Raw genomic sequence first — 15,054 nt, 5'->3', positions numbered from 1 at the left:
AATTGCACGATGTTATCAAATATCTCTTTTTTTTTGGGACTACTTCTAGACAATGATGATGGTATTTCATGGTAAATGGTCTGCCAAGTTACCACATACGACCTATTTCTCGAATAAACTAGAATAGATTACGTGATGGATTATGATCATGAGACAGAAATTAATAATTAATCGATCTATATATATATATTAGGAAAGTAGTTTACATTCAAGTATCTAAAAGCATGAATTGAAGAGAAGTATTGTATTCGACTAAATTAATAAAACCAACTTATTTGGTTTCTTCTATGCTAGTTTCTAATCATTTTCTCTTGTCAACATATGTCTATGTTTTTTTCTGATTAGTCAACCAAATATCTGGAAGTTTAACTTTTAAAATAATTTTTCATTATGGAGAAATGCGTAAATACACATAAATTAATATGAAGTTATGAACATATATTAATATGAATAATGAAGTTATGAATATATATATATATATACGTATAATATGAAGTTATGAACATATATTAATCACACAACATATGACATATCAAGCCACTAATTGGCTAGTTGTATAAATATCGTCCGTGATTATTAAATTTATTAGATTGTGGATTTTCCAGGTGTCCGCAACACGTACAGCTCATCACGCCGTTTTGACTTCTTTTCTTTTCAGTCAAACCACAAAAGGAGTCATCGATCGTTACATACTTACTCTGTATGTTCAAAGGAAGAACATATGCATGTTACTGCAGTGATCAGTGACGCAAAACGCAGATCGCGACTCTTGTTGTAATAGGCAAAAGAAGACCGTTGCGTTGTGTTGGGTGTGTGCGTGTCACTGACATACTGACAGATTTGGACGGTGAAAACTTTCTCACCTAAAAGAATTAAAGAGCATCTCAGTTGCTGACGTGGCCACCTTTAAATACGACGCACGTGCATGGGTCAAGCAAAGTGCTTACAAAGGCAACAAACACAAGAGAAGGAAAAGGCGTCAACGACGCACAGTGTATTATTTAATATCCTAAACTTTAATTTTGTCTACGTAAAGTTTTTGCGCAAGTACTCCAAATCCATATTAATTTTTTAGAACTCCAAAATACTCCTACTAATTACGTTGACATATATGATTATTCTACTTATAAATACATCCAAGTGGCTCATAAAAGTTTAATATAGAGTATCATTTTTATAAATTAATACTCTTTAAATTAATACTCGCTATAAATTAATAAATTTTTTCGTTTCCAACTTAGACCGGTATAAAAATGACACATTTCGATAAAATAATAAATTAATATTTTTTTTGAAAATCCTATTTAAAAATATGGTTTCATCAATATCATAAATTAATAATCATATAAACAATATATATATATTTAAAAAATATAGTGAAATATAACTCTATAGTTGTTTGGCTATTCTTTAATTTGTATTCTTGTTAGAGCTCATCTCTAATCTTTTTAATTGTTGTCTTCTCAATTCGCATCCAAAAATTATGGAAAGTCTTAGATTCGATAATTGATTCTTTAGTAATTGGTTCGAAAGGTATCACAATATCTTTTTCGACTTCATCATTACTATGAAGGATAATACTAGCAATTTTTTCTTAACTCTAAACTTCTAACATTTATCATTTGTATATAGATAATCGATTGAACAATTGACATTCATCCTATTACGATAACAAAGATTATAAATTAAATAAATTCTTTTAAAATGTGAATGATAACAAAAGTATATTATTTTGTAATAGAAAAAAAATTCATAATTATAAAAATGAGAAAATCTCTTCATAAATCAATAAAATATTAATTTATCGATGAAACAATTTATGTAAAACCTCTATAAATTAATTTATCGATAAATAATATTAATTAATAAAATATTAATTTATAGATAAATTAAAACCTCTATAAATTAATAAAATTTTATGGTCCCAATCTTATTAATTTATTGAGATTTTACTGTATATGTATTCTCGTATATGAGACTAATCCGAGGAAACAATTTATGTATTAAATGTAGAAAAAATAAGATATCGAACCACAGATTCAAATATTAGGTAGTCCAATACGAAATTTTGGAGTGCTATGAAAAGTATTTTAATTTGTTCGTTTTGGATTAAATAGGATATTTTCGTTCGTTTCTCATATGTTTATAGTATATGTTATGCAATGAAAAAAAAATAGGAATCGCATAGGAATGCACATAAGGGGCCGAGTTCCCATAAGTTGATTCTCTCTGTCTTCGGGACTCATCAAACACAAAGTTCCGATATTTCCTGTAAACCCGTTTCCAACCAAATATATTGGGTAATTGTAGCATTGTTTATAAAACCTAGTAATTAAGTACCTAACCGGTACCCCACTTGAGGATTTATAACCGAGTTATTTAAGAAATTGTAAATATTAAAAAATTCATATAATTAGTTACAACTTTCGTATAGTAAAACTGCAAATACTCTTTTCACTTAATAATTTAGGTAACAGACAGTAGTAGTATATTATATGTTCATATGTGTAAAAAAAAATATTGATGCTTTAAGAGAGCTTTTGTAGCTGCTAAAATGGATTAAAATATTCATGTAAGACCCTTACACATATGAGTCTGTATCTTCATGAGAACAGGAGAGAGATAGAGGAAGAGATGATTTTCAAAAGATAAACATAGAAAAAGAGAAACTCAAATTAATCAAAGATATAATATAATGTGTATTTATAGATCAGATCACATCTTTAAGCTTCTTCTTCTCCTTCTTCGACTTCTTTTCTCGTCTATACTCTTTCTCTTCTCTTCTCGTCTATAGACCAGAAAACAAATCTGGGCTTTTGTTTTTGTTGATGTCTTCATACAGAGAAGTATTTCAATCAGGATCCATGGCTTTTGAGTAGGTTAATGTATTACACGATCACAAATTAAGGTATGTAATCATTTCGATAATCCTCCCCTTGATGTCTCCATTGTTGTTTCCTCTATCGGGTTCATTGATTCATCAAATCTCCTTTTAAGACAATTTTATAGACTAAAAATCTGTTGTGACTGACAAAAATAAATCATTGTTAACAATAATGCTTAGTTAGGTTACATTATCCGTTTAGTAGGCGTTTCAATTTATAAGAACAGTACTTAATACTATACAACAATAAATAATATGTTCGGATTCAGATCCAAATATTGCATGTTTGTTGACAGTAATAAAAATACAATTCTTTTATTTATATACATTAGCTAGTTCAACACAGTTTTTTTGGTCTTTTTATTAGCTAAATACAGTTTTCCTAGTGTGAAAAAAGCATAGTGTGTCTACTACCTACATAAAGAGTGTCTCACCATAAATCAAATTGTGTGGTTTTTTTTTTGTTTTTTGTTTTCTCTAAGCACACCACACTAGCTACACTGAATAATGAATATTGCACTAACTAACTTAATTAGTTTGTTGGGTATTTAGTGGTTAATGTTGAATTTTGCATCAAGTTCTCTCTCCTTTGACAAAACAAAATGATGGAAAGTAAAAAAAAATGACCCCTAATCTAAATAGATAAACTGTCTAAGGTTCGTACATGTCAGTCTATTATTAATTTAATTCTACAACGCCGAATGAATTTTTGAATTTTTGACTCGCCTTTAATTATGTACTTTTTTTCTTTTTTTTTTCTTTTTACCTTATACAAGTGACTTTCCTTTTTAGTATCATATCGAATAAAAAGATAAACCATTTATTTTCCAGAGATGGTTTTGTATTTTCAAAATATCTTCTATTCTTTTTTTCCTGATAAATGCTAGTATCACGTTAATCATTTACAAATCTAATCGTTTAAAAATCCCAGGGGTATCCTACTTATTGTAGACACTAATTTATCTCCAGTGCCGTGCCAGGGGCATAAAGCAAGTTTTAAAGTGTAATTATTTTTTTAACTGATAATTAACATATAATAATATATATAATTAATAAAGAGGTCTAAAACAACAATTATACGTCTAAAAGATCTTAAATTTTGTTTTTTTATTTGTTTTTTTTCTTAAACATCATATTCATATAGAAGCATGTTCTGAATTTTTTTACAAATTCAGAAAACATAAATATTAACCAATATTCATGTAACAGAAAACTGGAAAACTAAACAAGAATTTCTTTATATGTTATAAAAAAATCAAAATATAGCAAGTTAAGCATAAATTTTTACACTACTATAAATATGAAACATAAATTATAATAATATACAAATACAACTTCGTAGAAACATATTTGAGAAAATAAAAATAGTTAGGATTCATAGATTCTTAGAGCTTAAATAAATGATTTTTTTTTTTTTTTTTTGATATAAGAATTTGGTTTTGAACTCAAGTGGAAAATATAAATAAAATTTTGTTTTGAACCATTACACCAAAATTTTATATATTATGTGGGGGCCTGATCACCAGAGGCAAATACCTTTTTGATTACACTATAGGCACGGCCCTGTTTATCTCACGTGAATTTGTATTGTATTGTATTACTTGTAGCTTTGAAATGGGCCACGTAAATGGGCCATGCTAGGACCCGGCAACCCATGTGAGATATGATCTACCGCACTATATCCACGTTGTCTCACTGATATCTCTAATTATTTTTTTAAAACAATATCATCGTCTTTGAGGAGCGATAAGTTAATTTTAAAAATCAATAGAGGGACTGGACTGTATATATTTTAAAAGCTACCACCGTACCATACGATTCTTACCATAAAGAGCCAAACATATAATAAGATTTTATTTACACATCTCCAGATTAACAGCTTTTTTTTTTTTATCTTGTTTTCTCCACTAAAAAAGAATAGTATTAGTATTATTTTTCCCCTATCGAACAAAAAAGAGCTTCAGATTCATCTCCCACGCGCTCGTTGGTCCAACACTTTTCATTATTTTACAAAAGCTAACCAGACCAGTCAACAGCTTGACCAAACCAATCTCAGTTTTTAAAAACTAACTCCGATAGTATTTGACAGAACTGTAACGTTGATATGTAATCTTTTCTTTCTTCAACTGGTCACAAAAAAAAATTGGCTACTCTCCTACAGAATACTCGTTGATGCAGAAAAAAAAAAAGAAAAAAAAACTGTAGTATTAGTTATCAGAAAAAGTGAAGACAGTGGCTAATACGCGCCAAAGTGGGAGCGTGAGTAAGATTTAAATGCACCTGAAACTGTCTGGTCAATAAGTTAAAGTGCATGGGAGAAATTTTTGTTGCTGTTTCCTATATCTCTCTCCCTCTTTTTAGTTTTTTTTTTTTTTTTTTTTTTAATTTTTAATTTTATTTTAGTAGTAGTATTTTTTTTAATTTTATTTATAAAGTAATAACAAAGTGTTATATACACACTCGTATATGGACAAAAATCTGTATATTGTGATGGGCACAATGAGTAGTATCATCATGTAAACCGTATATAACTTACTAGTAAGCTTTATTTTGTTTTTTCTTTGTTTTTTGGCAGGGCTAATTTTATAAATTTTAAAATGGAGGACGAAAGCCAAAAGCCGCATCGAGTGTCACGTAAATTAGAGCAGAGTGGATCCCACTGTAGTAGTCAAGGAGCCGATGAAGAGTCGAGATCAGCCAGATGCTCCCGGAAAAGGTGCCGGTCTTGGGCGGCGGCGGGGATCGCTGACTGCGTGGCGCTCTGCTGTTGTCCCTGCGCCGTGGTGAACCTCCTCACCCTCGCCTTCGTTAAGGTCCCCTGGATGATCGGGCGGAAATGTATCGGCCGGAGTAAGAAGAAACGGAGGAATCGGGAGGATCGTTTACATAAGCAGCAGCAGAAGCGGAGGTCGACAGAGATGGTGAGCGGTGGCGGAGATGACGACCACCGGTTTGTGGTGGAGAGAGATGGGAGTTTGACGAAGGAGGAAGAAGAAGAAAGAAGGGGGTCGTCGTTAGAAGAAGAGACGAGGATAAGTGCGAGAGTGGAAGCAGAGAGAGTTTGGTTGGAGTTGTATCAGATTGGTCATCTTGGCTTTGGTAGAGTCTCCTTCACTGGAATTCAATCAATTCATCATCAGTAGTAACCAATAGAGTCAGAGAGATACATATATATATATTCATAGCTAAGCTAGGCGTATCATTTCCAAAACAACATCAAAACAGTACTACTATATACTACATAAAAATTGTTTTGTGAAATTCTTTTAGTGCAGCAAATAAAATTTCAAAATTACATATTTCAGATTTCTCACCCACAAGCTATTATTTAAGAGAGAGAGAAAAAAATGTACATGGTTAAAAGTTTTTTCATACGCATATATAAAATATGTAGTATAGATATGGGCTCACTCGTTCGGGCCCATATTGTAGGGCTTGCACAATGATTAGCAGAAAAGGGTAGTTTGGGAAATTTAGTTATAAGAACTAGTAGTGCACTTTTGTTTGTTGATGATAGCTGTCCCGTAACAGAAACGCTGCGCATTGTAGCATACATATGAAATCGCCCAGCTAAAAGTACGCATGTGTAGACGTAGTGCGCGCATAGCTTAGCATAGTTGTCTTGTTTGTCTTCCCCCACATATATCATATATGATCTGATCTGACCAAGTAGTCGATTTCCCCAAAATCAAAAAACAACAGAGACGATTTGCTGAGTGAGAGAGAGAGAGAGAGAGAGAAGAGAGACGATTTTTTTGGGTGAAAAATGGGGAGCGAGCCGACGAAAGTGATGGTGGCCGTGAACGGTTCGACGATCAAAGAGTACCCTCACCCTTCGATAAGCAGCAAAAGAGCTTTCGAATGGACTCTGGAGAAGATCGTCAGGTCCAACACTTCCGATTTCAAGATTCTCTTGCTCCATGTCCAAGTCCTCGACGAAGACGGTTCGATTCTTCTTCTTCTTCTTCTTCTTCTTCATCTCTCTCTCGCCTTCTTTTTTTTTTTTTTTATCCCTTCCTTGAATATCATATGACATTGTCTTAGGATTTAATTATGATATCGTAGATTGGGATGATCATGTCGGTCGGTGAGATCTTATCTTTCTCTGCTTTTTTTTTTTGTTGTGTTGCAATTTTGGCTTTGATCTTTACATTTAAGCGGTGGGTATGTATGTGTTGCTGTTGCCAGTTTTAATTGCCATATTCTTGATGAAGAGTTCTTGTTTGTATATATGATGAGAATATATCTGATGCCTGCCTTAATTCTTTCATGCTACTTGTTTCTTGTTCTTTCATGCCTTGAGTGATGAATTTTTATTAAGTTTCTTGTGGGTGTTCTGTTTTTGTGAATTGGGAAGCAGGTTTTGATGACGTTGACAGCATTTATGCTTCCCCTGATGATTTCCGAAGCATGAGAGAAACTAACAAGGCTAAAGGTCTTCACCTTCTCGAGTTTTTCGTTAAAAAATGCCATGAGATTGGGGTAATAATTAATACACTCTTTTTTTTTTTTTTTAAGTTATCCTCCTCTGTCTACTTGCTACTTGCTACTTCCTCCTTACTAACAGCTACTGTAAGTAATCTTGTGAAAATTCATGATCATTGCAAAACCTGTAGGTTGCTTGCGAGGCCTGGATTAAGATAGGTGATCCCAAGGATGTTATTTGCAAAGAGGTCACCCGAGTCCGACCTGATTTTCTCGTTGTTGGAAGTCGTGGTCTTGGCCGCTTTCAAAAGTGCGTACAAATTCTCATACTCCTCCTACATGATTTATTAGACTGAAATACTGAACAATGAAAACACCAAATCAGGCTGTCATGTAAAGGTTACAGCTAGATAGGATTTCGCTTTGACAGATATTTGAGTTTGAATAGACTAGTAGATTAGTTCAAGACTCAGACAAGAACAGTGGCCAACAATTGGGAATTGTCATATTTTTTAAGTTATACAAGCATTGCGCTTGGCATAGATAAGAAGATTATGTGTTTTGTAATAATATGTCTGGAGTCTTCTTATGGGTTTGGTCTTCTTCTCACTCTCTTGCATTGCATTGCAGGGTCTTTGTGGGGACTGTGAGCGCCTTCTGTGTGAAACATGCCGAGTGTCCTGTTTTGACGATCAAACGCAATGCCGATGAAACTCCCAGTGATCTAGCTGATGACTAAATTATAACAACAACCTCCCTTCTTTGATTTATTGCAGAGAGTGCTTTTATTTTGTGTCCAATAATCCAAATTCATACCTTTAATATTTGTTATCTCTGTGTGTGTTTGTATGTATGTGTCGTGCAGTCTGCTACTTTTTGGAATTGGTTTTCAAACTTAAACCAACTGCTATATATATATACAGTATATGATTTATGTTTTAACTTTTCATATATACCGTAAGAAAGAAGAAAAATCTAAACAAACAAAAGAAAGAGTAGTATATATATATATATGTTCTTTAACGAACAGAGGTAACTCTGCTCTCACACCGCCTTTTTATATGTAAATTAGTTGCAACAACATTTCAGCAATAGAAACAACACCAAAGAACGTACCATAACCCAAAAAAAAAGCAGCTCGGGGATATAAATATATAAATTGTAGGACTATCTTAAATGACATGGTGGTCACCATTGAGCAAGTGGACGGGCCACAGATCTTCAACGTTCCAGTAATTCTCGTTTACCACATTAAACGTTGTCGTCGCCGGAGAGAAGCTCTCAGCCATGTCGATGGCTTTGCCGGAGCTGCCTTGTTCCGTCGTTGTCATCCCCGAGCTTTGTGAGTTTCCCGAACAATGATGATTCATCATATTCTCCGACGACACTTTCACTTTCATGTGTCTCTGAATCTTTGTCCTCCAAAAGTTCTTTATCTCGTTGTCCGTTCTTCCCGGGAGATGCTTCGCAATCTTCGACCACCTATATACAACACCATATATATGTATTAGTTTTCTGATTCGTTATTACGTACGCACGCATGTCATGATGAAATTATATGTAAGACCTGTTTCCAAGCTTAGCATGAAGCTGAATGATCACAAGTTGTTCTTCTGCGGTTATGTTCCCTCGCCGCACATCTGGTCGGAGATAGTTCAGCCACCGGAGCCGACAGCTTTTTCCAGTACGTTTTAGACCTTATTATAAGATGAAAACAAAATTATATACATGCAAATATAACATCATCAAAAAAAAACATAACACGTGAGTGATCAGTGTTTAATTATTGTATATGACTTGAATGTGCAAATATACCAGAGGCTTTGGCGACAGAGTTCCAAAGACCTTCACCATGATTAAGAATATAATTAAAGAGGATGAAGTCTTCTTCCATAGTCCATGGCCCTTTCCTCACTGTTCCTTCCTCTTCTTTCTGTGATGTTATAGTCGCTTTCCCTCTCCCTTTCTTCTTCATCGTCTCCATCTATATTTCTCAATGCAATCAAGATCGAGAGAGAGATACTCGGGGCGGGAAGATGATCAACAACTGTTTTCTTTTATAGGGTTGTGACTTGTGACTACTATACTCCAATTGGTTATACAAAGCAGGGTTAATTTCAGTGGTATCTACGTGTACGTATATAGACAAAATCAACGAAATATGTAATATTTGATTACAAAAAGCTTAATGAGAACTCTTAAATAAGAAACTAATAATCAAATGAGAACTTGGCGACCACACAAATTGTAAACAGTGAGAAGAAAGAAAGTACTAAATATTAAATCAAAGCAGAGCTTGACAGAAACATTACACTGATCGTTGATGTAAATAACGACTTCTTCCTAACCCTGTAGTCACTAATATATATACTAGCCAATACTTTTATTCAGTAAACAAAACCAAGTAATCAAGAATATTCTTTTCGTTTGAAACTGAAATTGGTATTATTTTTCATACTTGCTATATTTTACCACATCTAAATTACACTTTCAAAAACGCATATTTTAATAATATTCTAATTGTGTATGATTTCGAATTTAGATTTCGATTATACAAAGAAAATCAAATAGTAGAGAGAGAAAATAAAATGAAAGTTGTGATAGCGTTTGCTTTGGGGCAATTAATTGAGAAGGTTCGGTGTAAATCATATGCCAGATTTAGCAAGTGTGTTTTGTGGCTGATATTTTAAATGATGTGTCATCATCCTACAATTTCAATTAAATTATTGTAAGATAGTAAGTAGCAATACGTATATTATACAATAAATTAAGCTGTATTAAAGTTTATTTAAAACTGTATAGTAGTCGTTTTTTCCAATATAATTCGAAAGAAAAAAAATCCTTGAACTATCATTCCATATATACAATTATTTTTACAATATTAGGATTTATTTTGGTTGATGATTGATTTATTCAGTATATAAGGGTTATCTCGTAATGACCAATGATAATTAATATTATTGATAGTGGAAAATAAACCATGTGTGAACATATATATGTATGTAGTGAGCTTTGATTTTAGATAGGAGTTCATGATTCGTTTAGTTGTAAAAGGAAAACTAATTTGTAACCACAAAAAAATCTAGAGTCTATTTGGAGACTAATAGGCTGTCATCAATTATATTATCATCAAAGTACACAAGACACACACTTCTCCTCTAAGCCATAGACTCACCAAACTTCTTTTTCCAAAGTTTTTTTTTTTTTGGTCGAAAAAACTAACTAGAACATTTATTAAACGTCACTTTTGAAAATACATAAATTTATTATGCTTTGATTTAGATAGTTATTTTTTTGGTATTGGTTCGGTTTATGACTGTTGAGTGCTGACGGAATAATCCGTCAGCACAAATGGGGGAAATGAGGAATTTGAAGTTCTCATCATTAATTTGGAACTACGAATGCAACGAATAGTTCGATTCAGTTTGGGAAGTCGGAAGCAAGTTTCTAGATAAATCTAAATCTAACCAAATCTAACCATACTAAACCGAGATCTCAAACAGCACACTGTTTTTGTTATTTAAATGCCAAAGCAGCGTAGAAAATCCCATAAGATAAGTAATGTAACGGTTACTCGTATCGAATAAAACAATTCTTACCAATCTCTGAGTCTGAGTAAACAGATGAAATACAAACAATAAGATATCAATTGTAGTTTTGAACGTAAATTTTCCAATGGGACTGTGTCTTGGTCTTGTTTTTTTTTCTTTTTCTAAATTCTTCACCGGCCAAAAAATATATATAATGTCAAAGGAATAAGGGATATCTCCAATAACACATTCTTCTATCACTCGCTTTATCAGGCTACCTTTTCATCTGTGTTTCATCATGGACTCGTGGAAGCTGCGAGGAGGCGATCCGGTGGAAGACGGTGGTGGAGCTCTGTTGAATCTCTCAGGGCTACGGCTCCTTTCACGCTCCCTTCCCCATCCGTTGCTGCTTCTGCTTCCCATCAAAAATTTATACAATCTTAAGTCACAACCATAATTTCAATAACATCCAACAAAATATTTTAAAAGAAGAGGCCGTTATGTTAATTTACCTGTCACGCGAGCCAAAGCCACCTCTGCCACCATAACCAGAATCGCCACCTCTGCCACCATAACCAGAGTCGCCACCACGACCACGGCCTCCAGAAGGGGGACCCCAGCGACTGTATTTATTCATTCCACCACCACCACGTGTAGCCATTTCACGGATCTGTTGCGGAACTTGCTGGTTTGCTCCTTCCAAGATCTTGATCAGATCTGAAGCATGTTTTGAATCTTGATCACCAAAGAATGTGAATGCATGACCAGTCGCTCCAGCTCTTCCTGTTCTTCCGATTCTATGAACATAGTCTTCCACTCCATTGGGAAAATCATAGTTTACGACCGCCCTGTGATCTCAGATTGTGTTAAAACTAATATAATCATCAAGTAACAATTTCATGATTCGTTTTTAAGGATTGCGATTTGCATTATATTAAATACCTGATGTCCTTAACGTCCAGTCCACGAGCAGCAACATCGGTTGCAACAAGAACCGGAGTCCTACCACTGCGGAATTGATTAAGAACATGGTCTCTCTCAGGCTGGGACTTGTCTCCATGTATAGCAGCAGCTCCAAATTGGCGGGTGATATTGCGTGTTAGTTGATCACACATCCTTTTGGTCGAGCAGAATATGATCACCTTTGAGCCTGGTTCCTGAGACCGCAAGATCTGCTCTAATCTCCTCTGTTTCTCCATTGGTGCTACCACTTCAATATGCTGTGTCCAAAAAAGCACAACAATCAGATTGATTTTCCTGAAACGGTCAGCAGAATCAATAGAATCAGGTCAAGCCAAACCTGTGTGATTGACTTGTTAGCCACAAGCTCGTCAACGTTGCCAATGTTGACTTGAGCAGGGTTAACAAGTAAGTCAGCTGCAATTTTCCTAACTCCCTTTGGCCACGTAGCTGTGTACATAAGGGTTTGACGCTTAGTGGGAATTTCTTTCACAATCTTCCTTATCTGTGGTTCAAAACCCATGTCCAACATCCTATCTGCCTCATCTAGCACAAGGTAAGATATTTGACGCAGACTAATTCTCCTCATTTCAAGGATATCATTCAATCTCCCAGGAGTTGCAACCACGATATCTGCTCCTCTATCTAAATCCCTCAGCTGAGGTCCCTTTGGCGCACCACCATACAAACACTGAAACAGAGATAACAAGACCAGACATTTAGAATCCATTAGACAGATAATACACATGAAGCATGTCAAAAGTTTACAAGTTCAGAAACTTCTACTTACGGTACACGAAATTCTTGATGACCTCCCAAATTTAACAGCTTCTTCTTGGATTTGTGTGGCCAGCTCCCTCGTTGGAGACAACACCAAGATTGTTGGGCCCGCGCGCGAATCATTTCGGATGCGTTGAAGATGCATAAACCCAGGAATCAAGTAACCCAAAGTTTTTCCTGAGCCAGTTTTAGCAATGGCTACAATGTCCCTACCTTGAATAGCAATTGGCCATGACTGAGCTTGAATTGGAGTTGGAGCAGAGAAACCTGCACTGAGTACCTAAGAAAGCAGAAAACGAGGCTGTCCTATGAGAAGAGAAACACCAAGGTTATTTTGGGGTTAGGGAGTGGTGGCTTATGTCAGAAGAAGCACCATCCCCCATTTGCAGGCGGCAAAAGATTACTGATGAAACCTGCAGCAGGAGGACGCCTCTTCTTCTGTCTGGACCCGGTGGTGAAATGAATCATCACACCATTAACAGGCCCTGCCACGAGCTTGGATGATTTGGGAAGTCCTTTCCAAAAAATTTGGCCCACCATATAGGGCACTCCAAATAATTTGCAAGGACCTCAAAGAAGTGGCACAGTGTACGACATTAGCTCCCCCCCAGGAGCAAACATCGCACCTGGGAAAAAAAAAGAAAAGAAAAGGGAGCATATGGCATAAAACTTTGACTCTAAATGTTAAACCTAAGTCGATTTAAGCTTGGTGACAAAATAAGGCTACTATTAGGAAAACCAAACTAGGTTCATAAATCAGACCCCAGCATAAAACCCAACAAAGATTCAGCTTATTGAACGGAAACAAAGGTTTGAGGGTTTCCTAAGTCTTTTCAATTTACTATGACAAATAAAATCATACCTCCCGCAGAAGCTCAGGAGGGAATCCAGTAGCTTCAAAGGACATTATAGGTGGTGGTACTTGGCCCCCCTGAAGACAAGAGGAAAATAAGATATAAGTAACTAGAGGAAATAAAAAAAGATTTACAGAAATAAAACAGGTGAAAGCCAAATAGGCAACTTGGTAAAGAGGAACACACTACAAATTATTACATAAGAAGAAGAAAAACGACGACGTTGGTTCAAGGAAGATTTTAGATACTTACACTGACAGTAATCTCATGACGGCGGGAGTAGGCCTCAGGGGACAGTTCACTTCTGGGAGCTGATGAAGGAGAAGGACCTCTGGCAGATGTTGCACCATATGCAGGATTCCCAACACCGTTAGCAGCTCCATTCGAATAAGGGGGTCCACTCCTGCCACTCTTGAGGAAATCGAGAAAAAAAAACTAAAATGAGCAACCGAACAAGAGGCACCAATAGCAAATAATGCTAGAGAAAGGGTATAATAGTTATAAACAAAAAAAAAAAAGTATAAAGAGGAGACAAGTGGTGAGTACCTCACTAAACCTGGAGGAAGAGTCAATCTTAGGGCCATGTTCAGAGGGTCTAGTATACTTATCATCAGCCTTGCGAGGAGGAGCATAGGCGGCACCGTTAGGAGTAGGGTGAACCTGAACGGAAGAGCTAACAGAGACGGGAGGAAGCTTGGGAGGATGAGAGGGAGCAGGTCTCTCGTACTGAGTAACATTGGTCTCAGGATTCCAATAGTACAAGAAGCCAGTGCCATCATCGACAAGGCCTTTCCAAGGCTTAGGAAGAGAGTGATCCTCAGGTGCATAACGGACAGTAGAAGGAGCATTAGCGGTAGCAGCCATTGTAACAACACCCAAACAAAAAGAGTTTTCTGCAATTTAAGAGATTCAATTGATAAAATTAATACCAATCCTCATCAAAAAGAAGCCAAGCAACACAATACGTCTATAGAAAAAACAAAAGTAACACTTTCGTGATTATCTTCGAATTTCAAGTTAGTTAAACCAAAAATTATAAAAGCATCCAAATACAATCGAGCACAGATCTGGATTTTACACAAATCGAAGAAACCCTAACACGTAATAGTAATATAAAATCAAGCAGATTCAATCATCAGACATCAGAATTAGAAACACGACCAATACACAAGATTTAAAAGAGAAATCTCAAATACCAAATTGAAGGAAATCACCGAGAAATTTCTACAGGAGAGATAAAACGCCCTAGTACCTGATGATTGATGATGGTTTCAAGTGTTGCCGATGAAGAGGAGGAGCGTGCTCTGGAACCAGCAGATTAGATTTATAAGCGGTCGGGTCGGGTCGGGTCGGGTCAAATCTTCCGAAGTCGAGATCTGAGATTTCCTTTGTTTCTCACCCTTAAATAAAAATTTCTCTCTCTAAAAATCTACGCCCACAAGAAGAAGGGAGAAGAAGAAGCGTAGAGCAAAAGAGAGAGAGAGAGAGAGAAACCAAAAAGACCCGATTGAGAGAGAAGACGTGTTGCTCCTCCTTTTTATTATGCCCCGTCCCGTTTATTAGGTTTTATTACTCAACAAAAATATCTGAGTACCTTTACCAACCTAAACGAGCCGCCTCC

At 35.5% G+C, this 15,054-nt stretch overlaps 4 protein-coding genes across 5 annotated transcripts; 2 read left to right on the top strand and 2 right to left on the bottom strand.

Moving 5' to 3' along the window:
• The first annotated feature begins 5,481 nt into the window (after positions 1-5,481).
• On the top strand, positions 5,482-6,183 carry LOC104719403 (uncharacterized). Its single transcript, XM_010437325.3, has one exon. The coding sequence runs from the start codon at positions 5,482-5,484 to the stop codon at positions 6,025-6,027; it is 546 nt and encodes a 181-aa protein (XP_010435627.1). The 3' UTR covers positions 6,028-6,183.
• On the top strand, positions 6,175-8,251 carry LOC104719404 (universal stress protein A-like protein). Its single transcript, XM_010437326.3, has 4 exons — positions 6,175-6,828; positions 7,245-7,366; positions 7,501-7,619; positions 7,940-8,251. Exons 1-4 carry the CDS (start codon positions 6,651-6,653, stop codon positions 8,046-8,048), a joined length of 528 nt encoding a protein of 175 aa, XP_010435628.2. The 5' UTR covers positions 6,175-6,650; the 3' UTR covers positions 8,049-8,251.
• Positions 8,252-8,285: 34 nt separating this feature from the next.
• On the bottom strand, positions 8,286-9,928 carry LOC104719405 (transcription factor MYB57). The gene is made up of 3 exons (XM_010437328.3): positions 9,125-9,928; positions 8,877-9,006; positions 8,286-8,791 (listed from the first exon to the last, which is right to left on the bottom strand). Exons 1-3 carry the CDS (start codon positions 9,291-9,293, stop codon positions 8,482-8,484), a joined length of 609 nt encoding a protein of 202 aa, XP_010435630.1. The 5' UTR covers positions 9,294-9,928; the 3' UTR covers positions 8,286-8,481.
• Positions 9,929-10,888: 960 nt separating this feature from the next.
• On the bottom strand, positions 10,889-15,008 carry LOC104719406 (DEAD-box ATP-dependent RNA helicase 14). 2 transcript variants are annotated; one of them, XM_010437329.2, is made up of 9 exons: positions 14,686-15,008; positions 13,980-14,326; positions 13,686-13,844; positions 13,442-13,510; positions 12,590-12,859; positions 12,140-12,490; positions 11,782-12,059; positions 11,352-11,687; positions 10,889-11,251 (listed from the first exon to the last, which is right to left on the bottom strand). In XM_010437329.2, exons 2-9 carry the CDS (start codon positions 14,295-14,297, stop codon positions 11,122-11,124), a joined length of 1,911 nt encoding a protein of 636 aa, XP_010435631.1. In that variant the 5' UTR covers positions 14,298-14,326; positions 14,686-15,008; the 3' UTR covers positions 10,889-11,121. The 2 variants fall into 2 exon arrangements, with proteins under 2 accessions (XP_010435631.1, XP_087312981.1); XM_087456855.1 differs by lacking the exons at positions 13,686-13,844; positions 13,980-14,326; positions 14,686-15,008 and having other exon boundaries at positions 12,993-13,442.
• Between the last annotated feature and the right edge of the window lie 46 nt (positions 15,009-15,054).

Source organism: Camelina sativa, chromosome 1, assembly GCF_030686135.1.
Source record: "Camelina sativa cultivar CO46 ecotype springtype chromosome 1, ASM3068613v1".
In the NCBI taxonomy this organism is placed as follows: Eukaryota; Viridiplantae; Streptophyta; class Magnoliopsida; order Brassicales; family Brassicaceae; genus Camelina; species Camelina sativa.
This window is presented reverse-complemented; position numbering and strand designations above follow the sequence as displayed.